At 28.2% G+C, this 15987-nt stretch overlaps 1 protein-coding gene and 1 long non-coding RNA gene across 3 annotated transcripts; both read right to left on the bottom strand.

The window, feature by feature from the left end:
- Window positions 1-382: 382 nt before the first annotated feature.
- LOC112596787 lies at window positions 383-12614 on the bottom strand. 2 transcript variants are annotated; one of them, XM_025342589.1, is made up of 3 exons: window positions 12467-12614; window positions 9909-10279; window positions 383-1350 (listed from the first exon to the last, which is right to left on the bottom strand). In XM_025342589.1, the coding sequence occupies exons 2-3, from the start codon at window positions 9918-9920 to the stop codon at window positions 850-852; spliced, it is 513 nt and encodes a 170-aa protein (XP_025198374.1). In that variant the 5' UTR covers window positions 9921-10279; window positions 12467-12614; the 3' UTR covers window positions 383-849. The 2 variants fall into 2 exon arrangements, with proteins under 2 accessions (XP_025198374.1, XP_025198383.1); XM_025342598.1 differs by lacking the exons at window positions 9909-10279; window positions 12467-12614 and adding an exon at window positions 6614-6916.
- Window positions 12615-13572: 958 nt separating this feature from the next.
- LOC112594200 lies at window positions 13573-15550 on the bottom strand. Its single transcript, XR_003114643.1, has 3 exons — window positions 14843-15550; window positions 14208-14613; window positions 13573-14155 (listed from the first exon to the last, which is right to left on the bottom strand). It is a non-coding gene; the product is annotated as an uncharacterized LOC112594200 (long non-coding RNA).
- Between the last annotated feature and the right edge of the window lie 437 nt (window positions 15551-15987).

Raw genomic sequence — 15987 nt, 5'->3', positions numbered from 1 at the left:
CCTCATTATTAAAACTGATCAATACGACTTAATAGCGAAAAGTACCACAAAGTAATACTCGGTAGACAAAATGCTTATCAAAACAGTTGATCGTAAAACTAAACAATAAAAAATTACTAATAATTAGAAATACTTTTTTAAAAGTAACGTTTTTTGAGCAATAACATTTTTTTATAAATATTATGCGTATAATATCACTGAACAAATTAAATAGGTATAACTTAATGCATTACTATTAACTTTAAAAGTTTTGAATATTTATTTTAGTTATTAATCTATATTTGTATACAATATTATGATTTTTTGTACAATTAGAGTAGTTACTTAAATCTAGATGAGACGATTTCATAGTGTACTAAATCAACAAAACATAAAAATCAGGTAAAAGTGACTAAAATAATTTTGATTATATATTTTTTGATTACGTATGCTACATAATTCACAAGTTAAACATAAAGACAAAATAATGTGTTAAAAACTGTCGAATAACGTCATAGGTTTAGATTAAACGTATGTACATATTATGGTTATAAACGTAAATAGTAAACGCGTGTTCGTATAAAAGTTGTTGACGACGAAAATTGATTAAAATTAGCAAAAGTTCGGAGCAGAGAAACGGAAAAACGCCGACATAATATCTCCAAACATATACGTGATATAATAAAATATGCAACCGAACCGAACAGAAAACTTAACGCAATAATATCATTATATATTATATTTTATTGCACGACTGTACAGGAACGCTAGAAGATCGTGTGACGGGCAGCGAAAGGGACTGTGTCTCGTCAACTAAAAACCCTTTGTGGTGGTGGTTGATTGTGGCGAGTGACGATGGGGCGCGGACGTTCAAATAGCGAAACCACCCGGCGCAGGCGGATACTCTTCCGGTCTCTTCTTGACGGCGGCGTCTGGGGCGCGGGCGACCGGAAGCGGCGGCGGCGGTACATCCGGCACCGAAGAGCCTGCCGGCCTGTTGTTCTTCACGACCGTCAAATCCGCCGGCCTGTTGTTCTTCACGACTGCAGCCACGGATCGGGACTCGTCTTGGACACTAGACGCCTCCACGGCCGTCTTCAACGACGGATAAGGCTCCACGGCCGCGTACCTCACTTCAGGCCATTCGTAGAGGAACTGGAACGGACGGAATACGGGCGTGACGATCGGTTCCGCTTGACTGGGCAACAGACGCTGATCAGTGGTGATCAGGGCGTTGTAAACGCGCGGTAAGCGGCCCGCTTTCAACGCCACTTGTTGCGCGGCTGCGAACTGGGCCATAAACATGACCGTTACGATAACGACTACGGCGGCGGTGTGGCGGGATCCGGCCGACTTGGACGTCGCGGCCACCTGTTTGATGGACATCAAAGAAATTAGTAATGTGTAATATTACACTACCCACATAATACGATTTATGTAATCGTGTTTAAAAATTATAATAATCAGAGACGTCCCTTGACCATTTTTTCGCAGGGACGCGTACTATATTATATTAGTACTATAGTACTATATACATATTATTAAATAATATGATATGGATAACTTGAAAAACATGCGCGTCTACGGAATAAACGTTTAGCTGTTAGATTTCAACTCTCTGGAGTGATCAATAGTTTGCTTTTAGTAAATGATAAACCGTTCTCACTGTTCCGGATAAAAAAAAAAAGTATCTATAAAGAATATGATTAAGATAAAACTAAAAAAAGTGCTAAAAAGGAGAAAACAATTCCCCGTTCGTAGTTCTCTAGAAAACGCCTTAGCGTCTCTTCGCTACGCATACAATGTAAAAATCTCTATATATTTTTACTCTGCAAATAAGATACTTTCCTACACGTTTAAAAATTAACTTAACACATTAAATATTTTTTTTTAATGCTGGTTTTTTGCACATAATAAAGATTTGATCTATTTTATTATGTATTTGGAGATTATTATGACGTTCGTCGTTTATTGCTGTTTACAATAATAGTTACGATAACACAACAATTAACAAATAATTAAGTTTTTTCTGGCCCTCGAACATTTTTTTTCAAATTACCTGAACAATGGACTGCCATATAATTTAATATCCGACCCTTGCATTGTATATAAATAAATGGACATTCAGTTACATTTGTGTTCAATGCAAATGTGTATTTAACGTATAAAATTATAGGTATAGTATTCAAATTTTCTGATTCAAATCAAAATTCCTAATAATAACAATGTTTATGCTATTGACGACAGTACTTCTTTTTCTAAATTTCTTACCGAGCTAATTTCACTAATTGAACTCCTTCTCACTATTCTTACAGCTGTTTTACAAAATTTTACTATTTCATAATTTAAGGTTCTGCTTTTAATTATCCATATAATTCCACACGATCGGTTATCTTTATTATTATAGAATATTATTGGTCATTAGTAATTAATATTGATAATAATAAAAATAGGTGGCCTGGTGTGACGCGGTAGTTGGCCTCAGTCACTAATGTGTTCTGAGGTCAAGCATCTGGTATCGATAGCTCTTGGATGGGTAACCACCTGATTTCTTAGTGACGAATCCATGGTGCTACACACACATACACAACACGTGTTCCAACCTTACAAATAAACCCTATATAAAAAAACCTACTGTACCTTTCTACAGCTATTGGCCTTAGTTGCCGGGCTTAAAGAGATCAATAAAATAAATAAATAAAAATAGCCTTGGTATTTAGTTATCGCGCAGCGCCCACTATTATCATACTATTTTATTTTATATTACATTATTACGTCGTATTTCATGTTATTATTTACATATATATGTTTTATAACTATACAGTTTATTATCACGAATTCATGCTATAGTAAATAATAGAAAAAAATGGTATTAAAATTAGTTATTTTTTAATACAATGTGTGTACCTAATTAGAATATACGTCATATGCGTCTTGATATTTCTGATCAATATAACCGTTGAAACCAAACAAATTTAAAATTATTTTAAATACAACATAATATTACATTGTTTAATTATTAAAATAATAGTAATAATAAACTGTAAACATTATACAGATTTAAGCTTAAATTACTTTTACATTAAATTTCTTGAAGTAGATATATGCTTCTCAGACAGAATTGAATAATTTTTTTTAATCCAATTGGAATTTTAATATGAATTAATAACATACTTGATATTAACTGTTGCATTATGTATTGTTGTATAATTTATTTCGGATTCGGCAGCAAAATAGATTGCCTGTAAACAACGGACACGTGTGTTGTGAGTTTTTTCAGAATCAATAGTCACTCCTGATCGTTATGATTTATCGGGATCATCAAAATAATGGATTCATTTGTAAGACGTGTTAATGACCTATGAATATTATTTTTATTTAAGTTTCAATCGCGTATCGTATATTTAACAGATATAATGCGTAAACCTTGTGGACATTCGTTTCTTGCATACCTATCATACGATATACGAGGACAGCACAGTAAATAACACACGCGTCATCATCGGCCATTTTAAACATACGAGTATTATAATCACGTACACCAGGGTTCGGCAACCCGCGGCCCGCGGGCCGCATGCGGCCCACAAAGCAATTTTTAATGGCCCGCACAAAGGTAGTTAATTTTTGTGTTTTACTTTTGTTCAATAACATTTTTCATATAATTTTTAATATTATATAATTCTTTTTCCTTTATAAATAAAATCTAATCTAACCGTTTCATAATAGCAATACAATTATAAGTATATTATATCATAATATGCAATTTTTTTTTTTAATGTGGCCCTTGATGAACAATTGAAAAAAAAATGGTCCGTGTGGTTAAAAAGGTTGCCGACCCCTGACGTACACGATATAATTATTTTATGCATATTGTGAACATTTCATCTCTTTTCTAGAGTTCATTAAGATATTTGTAATTTTTTTCTGTTTTTATCATTTTATAAAATACCCATATTTTTATGGGTATCGAGTTCATTACGTCACAATTTAAAAAATATTCTATTACCAACAAATGCATTTTATAACAAAATACATTTATAAATACAGAAAATATTTATATAATGCTTATCAATATGTTTTTATTTTTTTAATCTTGATTTTTCTATAATTAGTTTAATTATCTTCATACCTTTTAAAATATTTCCTATCAAAATGAAAAATATTCAATATGATTAAATAATTTATTTTATTCACGTGTCACTCTTTACATTTTTTTTTTTTTGCATATCTAATATTTTATAGTAAAATAGTATCAATAAATGCATATTTTAATGGTTAAATATCATGTTAACTTTTTTGTATAAAAAATAAATAACAATTCTAAGATAAAAAAGTAGTTAACTAGACAACTAGTACTACGTATTCTTAACATTTACAGAAGTTAATATCTAAACAGTCCGGTATACATATGTTTTTAATAAAAAAAAGGTAAAATGAACTTTATGTTCTTAATTTTCACTTGGAATAAAAAATATGTCCCTAAGAATATTTATTTTTAATTTAAGAAATGTACTAAGATTGTTATTAAAAATTGAATTACGTATTATTTACATTGCATAATCAACTTGAACTTATCAATTTAAGTATTTCTAATAGTATTTAGGTTAACGCCAATCACAGTTAAATTTATAGTGAATGTAAAATACACATGTTGTTAAAACCCCATTTCATCATCAATACATATTAAAAATTATTTGACATACATTATTATTTTTAATATGTCCGGTTTTTTCTTTGTTATAACTTATATTGTTAAATTTGTACGTAACTATGAAGTTATGATTTTTTTTTTTTTTAAATCAAAAATATGTTCTTTGATCTAATATGCATAGTTGTATTAATTATTAAGAAATTTTGCTTAAATTAAACATTAAATTTAACATTTTATACAAGCGATTTTGCCTTTAAAACCAAACCGAATCGTTAACATATCATAATATGTTAAACGCAAGCAGTTATATTACAATAGGCCCTAATTATTGTTCTTCAATCAATTATAAAATAATTTAATTCCAAATTTATGTCAAACCAATGTTTATATTACCATATTTTTAAATAATAATAATATAATCTAGAAAATTTAGATATATCTTTAGTAGTTGATTTAATTGAACTATCGAAATATTGATTACATTATTTGGATGGAAATTTATCACGCATTTAATGAATAAATAATATTTTAGTTATAAGTTATAACTATTCAAGTTATAATTTATATTGTATTGTGTTTATAAAATATTATATAAAACATGAACAATATTGTGTTAGAAGTTGTTTAACTAGTTTATTTTATAAATTGAAATTTTCCTTGAACATACAGGTATAAAGTATCATAGTGATGAAATAAAAATGTGTTCATAGTGAATTATTATATAAATTAAGGTGTCTTATATCTACAATATTAATTTTTTTACCAAACCGATAAATACTTGTATAAAATATAAGTAGAGGTAAAAACAAGTAAAATTAAATTAAAATATAACTTTAACATTTATGTAATTTGTTATACACCTAAAATTATTTTACTTTAATAGTTTTGTTAAATTATATTTTGGATGGTTATATTTTGTATTAATTACATGCAATAAATAATGATATAACAAGTGAATGACGAATGTTGTTTAGTTTTAATTTTTAAAGGTCATAATAATATTAAAATACTTTATTATATAATAAAAATTATAAAATGACAATATTTATTAAATATTTATTTAAATAGTTAAAATTTTATCATAATAGAATTCAAATAATTTCATCTCTTGTTATTTTATTTATAATCTTTGTTTTTTCAAAGAAACAATCAGCTAAAAATGTATTCGATTTTTAAATCCTATGTTTCATATTTTTTCAAGGTTTATTATGTCTGACTATCCAAAAATAGAACTCTTCGAACAGTACCGTTAAATAAAATAGTCACGGTCTCTAAAAGTAATCTGTAAGTCTGTAAAGTACTTAATTATACTTACCTAATTATTTACTAAAAAAAAAATAATTAGTTTTATAAATACTATAAAATTTGATGATATAGGCTACACAGTAACAACTGTTTTATTAACTATTTATACATTTTTCATATATTTTTTTAAATTCTTTAATATGATATTTAATGATAATAATAAAAGTACTAAATTTTAAAATAACTTAAATAATAAAAATATAAAGTAGATATACTACAATAAATTAGAATATCTAGTTAATCTAGTTAATGATTGTAATATTCAACGTCTCAACAAACAATTATTAGAATTATTAGAATTCAAGAAGTTCAATTAAAATAATTATTTATATGTTGTCATTTTTAAGTATGTGATAGTTTGAACTTATTTTATTTTGACATAATTAAAATAACTTTACGCTTTTTATTCAAATGGTTATAATATACGATATACATTCCAAACTATAATGGTTAATGTATTTAAAAAAGAAAAAATTACAATATTTTCACAAAGAATACAAAAATAACCTTGTTATTCTGTTAAAATTATACATTGAATTAACAACTTAATAGTTTGTTTCATTTGTAAGGAAAATTTTACTGTCATAAATACCTACTGCTATTATTGAACTTTTTCTGATTATAAAAAATATAATTTTTCTACATACATTTAAAGTACAAAATAGTAAGATTACTCACAATTAAATACTTGACTATGGATAAAACTCGGTGTGCCACAATATGATTTTAATCAACAACAGTTTATAAAATTATAAAACTCGGTAACAAACGTCTACACTTGGTCAACAAGACTCGTGATATAGAACTACAATAAAAATTTAACATTAAAAAAAAAATATTCTTATCGCAGTATCGCACTTAGGTCAATTTATGTGGAACGATTAAAGTAAAAATTAATTCTGAATAGTTTAGATTTTGTATTTATCATTCTCTGTCCACCATAAACAGCTATAGATTATAGACGACTTCGAAACGACTGAATAATATTCTATACAGATCAAAATACAAAGTGGTTCTTAACCTTCAATTCTTATTTACTTAAAATACCATAAAAATAAATTATTTTCTTCGATAACCTAGTCATTGTTGTTTATTTACTTATATGAAAACTTTTTTTCTACGTTTAAGTTATATGTTTATGGATGTGTTAGTTAAAACCCGTATGACTGCATATTCAATTAGACTATTGTATAGATACAACTATAAACTATAGCTAATGACTATGCATACATAAATATTTACATAATATTTAACTCGAGAAAACAACCTATTTGTAATAAGAACATTTTTTTGATTAATAAAAACAAAAATTACAACTAAAAAAAAACCAAAACTGCAAATTTTACAACTCATTACTCAAATGTCAGTAATTTTAGAATCACAATTCACTAATTAAAGTATAAAACCATAAAATCGTTAATTGCAATTTTATAATTATTTTAAAAAATTTGTTGGTTTATCATTTATTTTTTTGTTATTAGTAAGCATGAAAAAAATATTTAAAATTTCAAAGTGGTGGTCAAATAATTGTTTTAAAAATTGTATATTACAAAATAACTATACACTTTCTTGCTGTAGTACAAATATTTATAATACTCAAAATAAATTATACTACAATTTTTTAAAAAAAATAAAAATAAAATAACGTACTATTTCATAGTATATTAACTGTGCACAAAGACGCAAAGAGACTTTTTATACTCGATAAACAATTTTGTAAAAATATACAATCCGATACCGTACTGAGTATTCATTTATAAACACAATAATAATGGATACCTATTACAATAACATCAATATAAAATGCAAATTCATAGTTACTAGGTACCTATTACCTACTTTCACATTAAAATGGAAAAATGTCTGATAATATAATAGCATAACCTAATAGACTATATAAATATATTTATATGTATATAATAATTTATAGGCATTCTTCGTACTTATATTTAATTGCCATTTATCATTATTATTTACAGTTTATTTTAACACTTGTGTTGTATGTGAATTAACTTTAATTAGAAACAATTATATAAGAACACTGGTTTCAAATTAAAATGTTATTCAAGTACAAATATTAATACATTTGATAATAACATTTCTATAAATATAAAACATTTAATTTTTCTATAAGAATTTAGTAAGTATTTTGTTTTAAAAATACATTTTTTTTTATATAAAACGCAATTTAAAATAATTTAGGTATTTAAGTATCTATATTAAAATAATTTGATATTATTGGAGCAAAAATAAATAATAAGTTACTATTTTAATATTTTATATTGTTATTGTTATCATAATTTTTATTATATTTTTATTTCAATGTATATTACTACCTATTACTCCATATTTGTTTTTATACTTTAAATCATTTACACTATTTATAAATTGTATAATAAAAAAAAATTTAACCATTTCTAAAAACAATATAAATATATAAATTAATTTTATATTTGGTTATAACTTATAACTTATAGCCATAATATGTTTTTTACCAAGGAAGTAAATTTAAATATTAGGGGTCCTTGAAATTTGTCCCCGCACATAAGTGATACCAACCAGGCACCAGCTATAGTAGGTATACTCGCTCTATTTACCCCAAGTTTTTAAGGATTAAAAAAACATATCTCCATCACAATATTATATAGGTAGTGACTGTATAGATTTTAAGTCCTTGAAGATAGACAGTAAAGTTGTTTATATTATCTTCACACTTAATAAATTTCACAATCCAGGAAGTTATAGGAAATATAATTGTCACTTTTATAAATACGCACTATGTATTCAAATGCTTATAATGCTTATATTTATGTTTATATTTTAATCAATATAAAAGATAATAATACATAAAACTATGTTATTCCTCTTTTAAATGTATTTAAGTATTATTTGTAGAAAAATATTTATACTTAAATTTTATTTTATAAATTTATTTACTGAAAAATACCTACCAGTTATTTAATTTATTATTATTTCCAAGACCTAAAATTCAAATATATATGAAAATCCCTAAATAATTTTACAATGAATTTTAATAATTTATATGAGTATTACGGTTATTAACTATTAACAATATAAGTTTTAAAAATTTCCAATAATGCTGATTTCTGAACGTGACAAACATGTGTATTTTTTAAAATTGTAAACATCAATCAATTCGAATAGGCCAAGTATTGACCAACCGAGTTTTAGGACTTATAATGTTTGATTACAGTTAAAGCTACTATACGATTTAATTAATCGATTCAATTATATTTTCTACTAATATTCTTACTAATTTGTCATCATAATAAAAAAAAAAATAAAACTACTACCAAACACTCATAATTAGTCCATTCTTTGAGCGGCCCAACCAGATTTTCTCGGTAACTCAACATCCCCATTTGGATATGTTCAATGCGCTTAAACTCTCTAACATTAAACTAATATATAAAGCTAAATTAAACATCATGATTGGTTCTACTGATAACAAATTTGTTATGTTACGCGCGTGAGTCAGAGAAAAAAACACAGTGCACACACATCATTTTACAATAAATATAAATCCGAGTATGTTTATAGAATGTGAGTAGGCATTATTTTTAAATGTCCTCTTAAGAAATATGCTTTTATATCTTAAGTTAAATTGAAATAAACTTTTAACTCGTGTCCTTCTTAGTTGTGAATATTAAAATGATTACCACTAAATAATATATTTTAAAATAAAATAGAATATTCAAATAATGTGTATATTCAAAATGTACTTATTTCTTTGCGTTAATATATTTTTTAAGTATAAAATCTGTTAGGTTAGATTATTTATTTTTTAATTATACCAGTATAGTTGAAAGCTCCTTTATTGTTAAATAAGTAAATTAAATATAGTCAACGGTCAAATATAAAAGATATTAAATACTTAAAAACAGTAAATAAATAAAAACCAAGTATACTTATTAGTTATTATTAGGTATTTAAATTGTATACTTTAGCATACCTTAATATTCATAATTGAATTCGGGCTGTGTTGGACGTCGATCGGACACTGTTCGGTTAGACTGCAGTTTTCAACGACACTGCCTGTACAGATACAAGCTAGTCAGAAGGCCACCGGGTCAATTTCCTGCCACTGTTAAACTGTTAATTGGTGTTGAACTCATAATTTCGTCGAGAATCTAAATAGGTGATTTGAATTCCGTTAAATAGATTCAATGGGAATAGTACCCAAACGACGAATTATAAGTAATGGCAACTTGGGCAAAACCTCAAAGATTAAGGTAGGCATTAGAGGATTAGCCAGAACCATTATAGTGGTATACCACATTGCTGACTGCAGTAACCACCAGTAAGCCATCTTCCAGCACGATTCTATAAAAAAGAATAAATTATTTAATAGTAATATAAATATGAGAACATACTAACATATCAAAATAATTAGAAACTTCGCAGCTTATGTGTACATTGAACTAGGTAGCTATATTATATGAAAACTGTAAAATTACACATATAATAATACTTATTAACCATTAAAAAAATATATACATTATACACATAGGTATTATTTAATAATTCCCATAATTATATTATTACACAAAATATATAACCACGATTGCGGATTAATCGACTTCTTAGATACTTAGTAACCATTGTAATCTAAAATTCATTAATTTTACTGTATAAATTGTTAAATTTGGTCACATAACAATTTAACAAACATAGTGCAGTCATAAAAAAAATATTATCATTTTACTTAATATTTATCTAAAAAAATTAACATGATAAAATTTAAAGATAATTAAATTATTATATCTATTTGGTTTAATTTTAAACATTTCAATTTAATTTTATCGCAAATTCACTAATAATAATGAGTAGGTACACAAAACTAATAATTAATCACAAGTTTAAATTAAAATTATTATTAATTAAATACAAATAATACAAATATAAGTAGATACTGGGTAGTATGAGTTTAATAATTAAATATCAAAGTACCTAAATGTGATAAAAAAAAAAGAAAATACATTTTATCAATTCAGTATACCTTTTCCAATGAAATATAATTTATAATCATAGGTGACCATTATAACTCCTATACAATTTCAGTGGTTATACATTTATTACTAGGTGAATACATTTTTAAATGAAACACTTATATACCTAATTATGTTTTCAATTTAAAAACTAATATAAATGTATTTAAAAAAAGTTAGGAATATGTGCATAGTGACCATGCCATAAACCTGGAAATCCAGACAAAACCGAACCATTGGTAATGCTAGGTACATATAATGATTATTATTATAGCAAAGTATTTTAAACCTTATGATGATGCGTCTTTAACCCATTGAATATCAGTACAGACTCATTTTACAATATATCATTATGTATCTATATGTAATAGGTACGTTTATTCGTTTAAATATTAAATGATTTCTACATTTATAATGTTTAGGACGTCTAAAATTCAGCTCTGTATAGCTAGATACCAAATGCAATATTTAAACGTAGGTACAAAATAAATACAGCCTCTTCATTAACTTTACAAATACTATTAAGATTCATTAGTCATCATTACTAGACACTATAAGATTCTAAATATTGACATCAACAGTAATTATAACCAACATCGAGCAACACAATTTAAATGTGTAAAGCGTGCAATCGAAGTATAATTCGTTCAATTGAGAGAACCAGAAAATTGAATAACGTGATGGGATACCCGCGTGATTATATTTTGTTCATCCCCATTCAATTTAGACAAGTTCTTATACAGAGTCAAATTTAAGGTAGTTCAATAGTTTTGTATTTCTCTAGTAGTAATTTCAAAGGTGTGGCCAACCTTAAATTATCGAATACATTTCAATAGTTAGTCCTATTAAACTAAATTGTGTTTTATCTATGAGTATTAAAAATATTATGTAAATATAATTTTTTAAATAAATATATTCAACATACGTATAATACAAAAACATAATTTTATCAAGAATTGTTTTTTTGAGGGGATGACTTAATTTTGCGTTTCCCGGGAGATGGGAAAAGTCTACCACTATTATACCAAGCTATAAATGTATATGTACATGGTCTAAAAACTACGAGAAGTTATGTCATATACGCGTGTCGGTGACCTGGATTACACCAGACCGTCAAGATATTAAGCAATAAAAGTGGTAAATTAGGTATTATTATTAATCCGGTCAGGCGGCGGCCGTCGTAAGTTGATCGTGGTAAAAGTGAAAGACTGCAGCGCGTATAATAATATAATATTATATAGGTATACCTTCTACAATATAATAGCTACCAACAACAGTTCAAGGACACATGAAACTAGTCCTTGTCATGGGAGGATTGTCTGCCAATATAGACGTCATCATATTATCAGATATCCCCTCTACTCGCAAAAATTAAAAATTTAAACGCATAAGACGATGGACAAAAAATATTATGCCTATCAAGTTGGGTTGTTTTTACAATACCGGTTAATAATTTAGAAAAACACGAAAATGCATCTTTTATACTAACACGAGTATGTGTGAACATTCAATAAGTACTTACCGCTTACAGTATAATACGTGGTCTGTGTGATCGAACGTCGTGCAGTTCAGACGACGGCGGCGGCGGCAGAAGAGCGCGCCCGGTGCGTTTGGGCCAAAGTCTGCTGAGATACTGTGCCGACCGCATGTACCACGCGATGTTACCTCCTATCTGACAAGTCTCGCCGGCTCCGACCACAATACTTTTTTATGTTGCAATTATTAAAATAATAAACCTACATATTAGTATTATTGTTAATATTATATTATATTATCAATATAATAATAATAAAATTTTTACAGTCATCGGAGACTGTATGGTAGGAAAATTTGTCATTTTTATTCATAATCCACATATTATTATTGTTATAATTCAAAGTTTAAGATATTCATTGTCACGGTATAATATTGTCGAAAATAACGATTACGTGCTTGCAAATACTTCATTTGCAAAAAGTTTACTTGTTTCGTTCGTTAACAAAATTAGAATTAAAAATATAAATAAATAAATACATTTTAAGTATTATCATGTTATACAAAATTTTTTATAATTCCTTAAATTCAAAATAACTCATAAACGTAGAATCCAATTTCTAAATTCTTAATAATATAAAATAGGTTACATAAGTGGTATGATTCCCGAAATATTTTGTAATTTTTATTACTTATTAATTTGTTTGCGAATTGTCGTATTTAAATAAATGTATAAATGTATTATATTATACACTAATAATTGAAATATTTTACTTTTTTTAAATGAATACATCAGAGGTCATAGATTGGCAAGTACTATAGGACATAGGTAACAAATTATCTAAAACATAATGATAAATCAATTATATTATATTAAATTTGAAGAATTGTGTAAAAAGCCAAGTGATTAGCTTTTTGTTTGTTGTAGGTCTAAGCATAAACTACTTAAAATATAGTACAAAGTACATTTAAATATTTACATTTATAAAACGTGATTACGGTAAGCTGAATTTAATAGCAGAATTGAATGTAGTTTAAAGTATGAACCATTATAATTTGTTACTAACAAATACATTTGTTCTAGTTAAATTATTTTAATGATTTAGATGCAGATTTCTTTTAAATACAAAATGCTAACAGTAAAATGTTTAAGTATTTTTGTATGTTATTAAATTTTCGCTGTTAATAATATTTATTTTATTTTTAAGCAGATAATCGTAAAAACTCAATTATCGACATCTCATCGTCGACTTCCGCAAACTCGTTATAGTGATTAGTTTTTATCATACGGTTTGTTTATTTTTAGTGTGATTACATTGATTATTCAATAACAAACATAATAATTATTGTTGCACGGTTGGTGTCGACGAATATCGTTATCCTTCGCACACGTACACACATAATTTGCTTTGGCTTGTTGTCCTCCGACGGTAGCTGTAACAACACTAAAACAGTAACGGAATGACGGTCACGGGTCTGTATAGAGCCTGTAATCGAAATTAGGAACGACCGACGGCATACAGGAGGTGATGAGACAGCCGCCGACAAGCGATCGCCATAGGACGCGAGCTGACCGCGGTCAGTGACGACTAGGACGCCAAATAAATTAGCTTACTGCGTGCGGTAACCGCCGAGACTGGGCCGTGGTCATGAAACGTCCCGTGCTATTAGCGGCTAGTTCTGCTCTGCAAAAGGTATATTCGCGCAGATATGCGTTCGAGTGACCGGCCACCAGCACCTGCAGTCGGTGCAGTGTCATGCTGTGAAGACTGGCATTTAGTGTCATTTACCTGTCGTCCGACGCGCCGCTGACACCATTCGCTATCCATCGCATTTTACTGTCGCCCCGCACAGCCCGGCGGTGGCGTTCGAGCACTGACGACTGTCCGCCGAACAGGTTTCCAATCGCTCTGACCAGTACCGAGTACGACGAAGATCAGCGGCAACGGGAGTCGGAACAGTAACACACAGAAGCGGCCGTTATCTGCAAGACGGCGTCTAAACGGGCGTTGAAGCTTACGTGTGGTAGCCGTCGTCGACTTCTGTCCGGACGGAAGAAGATCCGATATCGTCATTATACGTCTGCGATGCCCTGCGAACACGCGTTTCCGATAGACTTGAACTGCCGTGTCGCACTGAACATGTGCTATATCGTTTATTTTCATATCGCTAAAAATGGACCTGCGGCCTTCAGCTCTGGGAAAATACGAAAAAATGAAATATTTAAAAAATCCAAACCTTCCAAAATATTGCTCTTAGAAAACTAATGAATACTCCACCCTACAAGTCAAATCATACTCTACACACAGATTGAAAACTTAAATCAATAAATTATGAAGCAAAAATCTATTATAAAAAATTCTACAACCGATTAACAGTAATCATCCAAATCAATTAATAAAAAACTTGGCCACTCTCACAATACCTGAAAATCCTCCGAGACGTAAAAACTCCCTAAGCGGAAGTGGTGTCGCGATCTTTAAATTAAATTAAATAACAAGCTAAGTGTCATCAATGGGTGGCTTCTTTCTTCAAAAACTCGTGACCTGTCAACTGGTTCTACATGAAAAGTAGTATATAAAATAACATAAAAATATAATATATTTGATGCATAAATAAGTATATAGATTATTTGCTGGTGTGGTGTTAGAAAAATACATACAGATAATACAGGCGAATAGCTTGTAAAGAGATTTATTCATAAACTATAATTATTATTTTTTTTATATTCGTAATAACTAAAGGCAGGTACACACCGGAGCATTTAGATTTAATGTAACGCCGTAATTATGTAACTATAATGCTCTAGTGTATACGCTGTTCATAGGCGCACATAGAGGGGTGCTTGGGAGTGCTTAGCACCCCCAGGCTTCAAATCGGCACCCCCAGTTTCCTGTAAAATTTATTTCAGTATTTTATCAATCATTTGAAAATTATTTCGATTCATTGAGTTGAAATTTTTTTTCCATTACAAATAGACAATATTATGTAGCTTATGAATTCACGATTAATAATGTATTGATTGTATTGTATGAATGCACATTGCACTGTTCCAGTTTTCGTCTAAACGTTGAACATTAACAACAATCATATAATAAAAATTTGCATTATCTAACAGAAAATTAAATCTTGTTTAAAATTAATTAGTGATTAGATATTATTATTATTATTATTATTATTATTATTATTATATATATAATATAAATACATTTTAATATTAATTATAATAATTAAAAATGATTAGAATGCAGTTCACTATGGTATTAGGGGGGTGTGGGGTGCAGCCCCCCATGGATCTGTTTACTGTAAATTATTCCAGCACCCCCTAAATTCATACCCAATGTGCGCTTATGACGGTGTTACTGTATCATTCGTGGGTGCGCGGCTCGCGAAATCGTCAATCCACTCGAGCGTCGGTATTTTGACGAATATCAAAGGAATATTACATTACGATACGACACTAATGTGTACGGTAAACCAGTTGCTCACAGTGAATCACCCTGATCGCTTTACCTCTCTACAGAGCTCTTTTAATAAAAATTGTTTTTTTGTATTAATTTAATTTAAATT

Source organism: Melanaphis sacchari, unplaced genomic scaffold (assembly GCF_002803265.2).
Source record: "Melanaphis sacchari strain LSU unplaced genomic scaffold, SCAv2.0 Contig0_pilon_pilon, whole genome shotgun sequence".
Taxonomy (NCBI): domain Eukaryota; kingdom Metazoa; phylum Arthropoda; class Insecta; order Hemiptera; family Aphididae; genus Melanaphis; species Melanaphis sacchari.
This window is presented reverse-complemented; position numbering and strand designations above follow the sequence as displayed.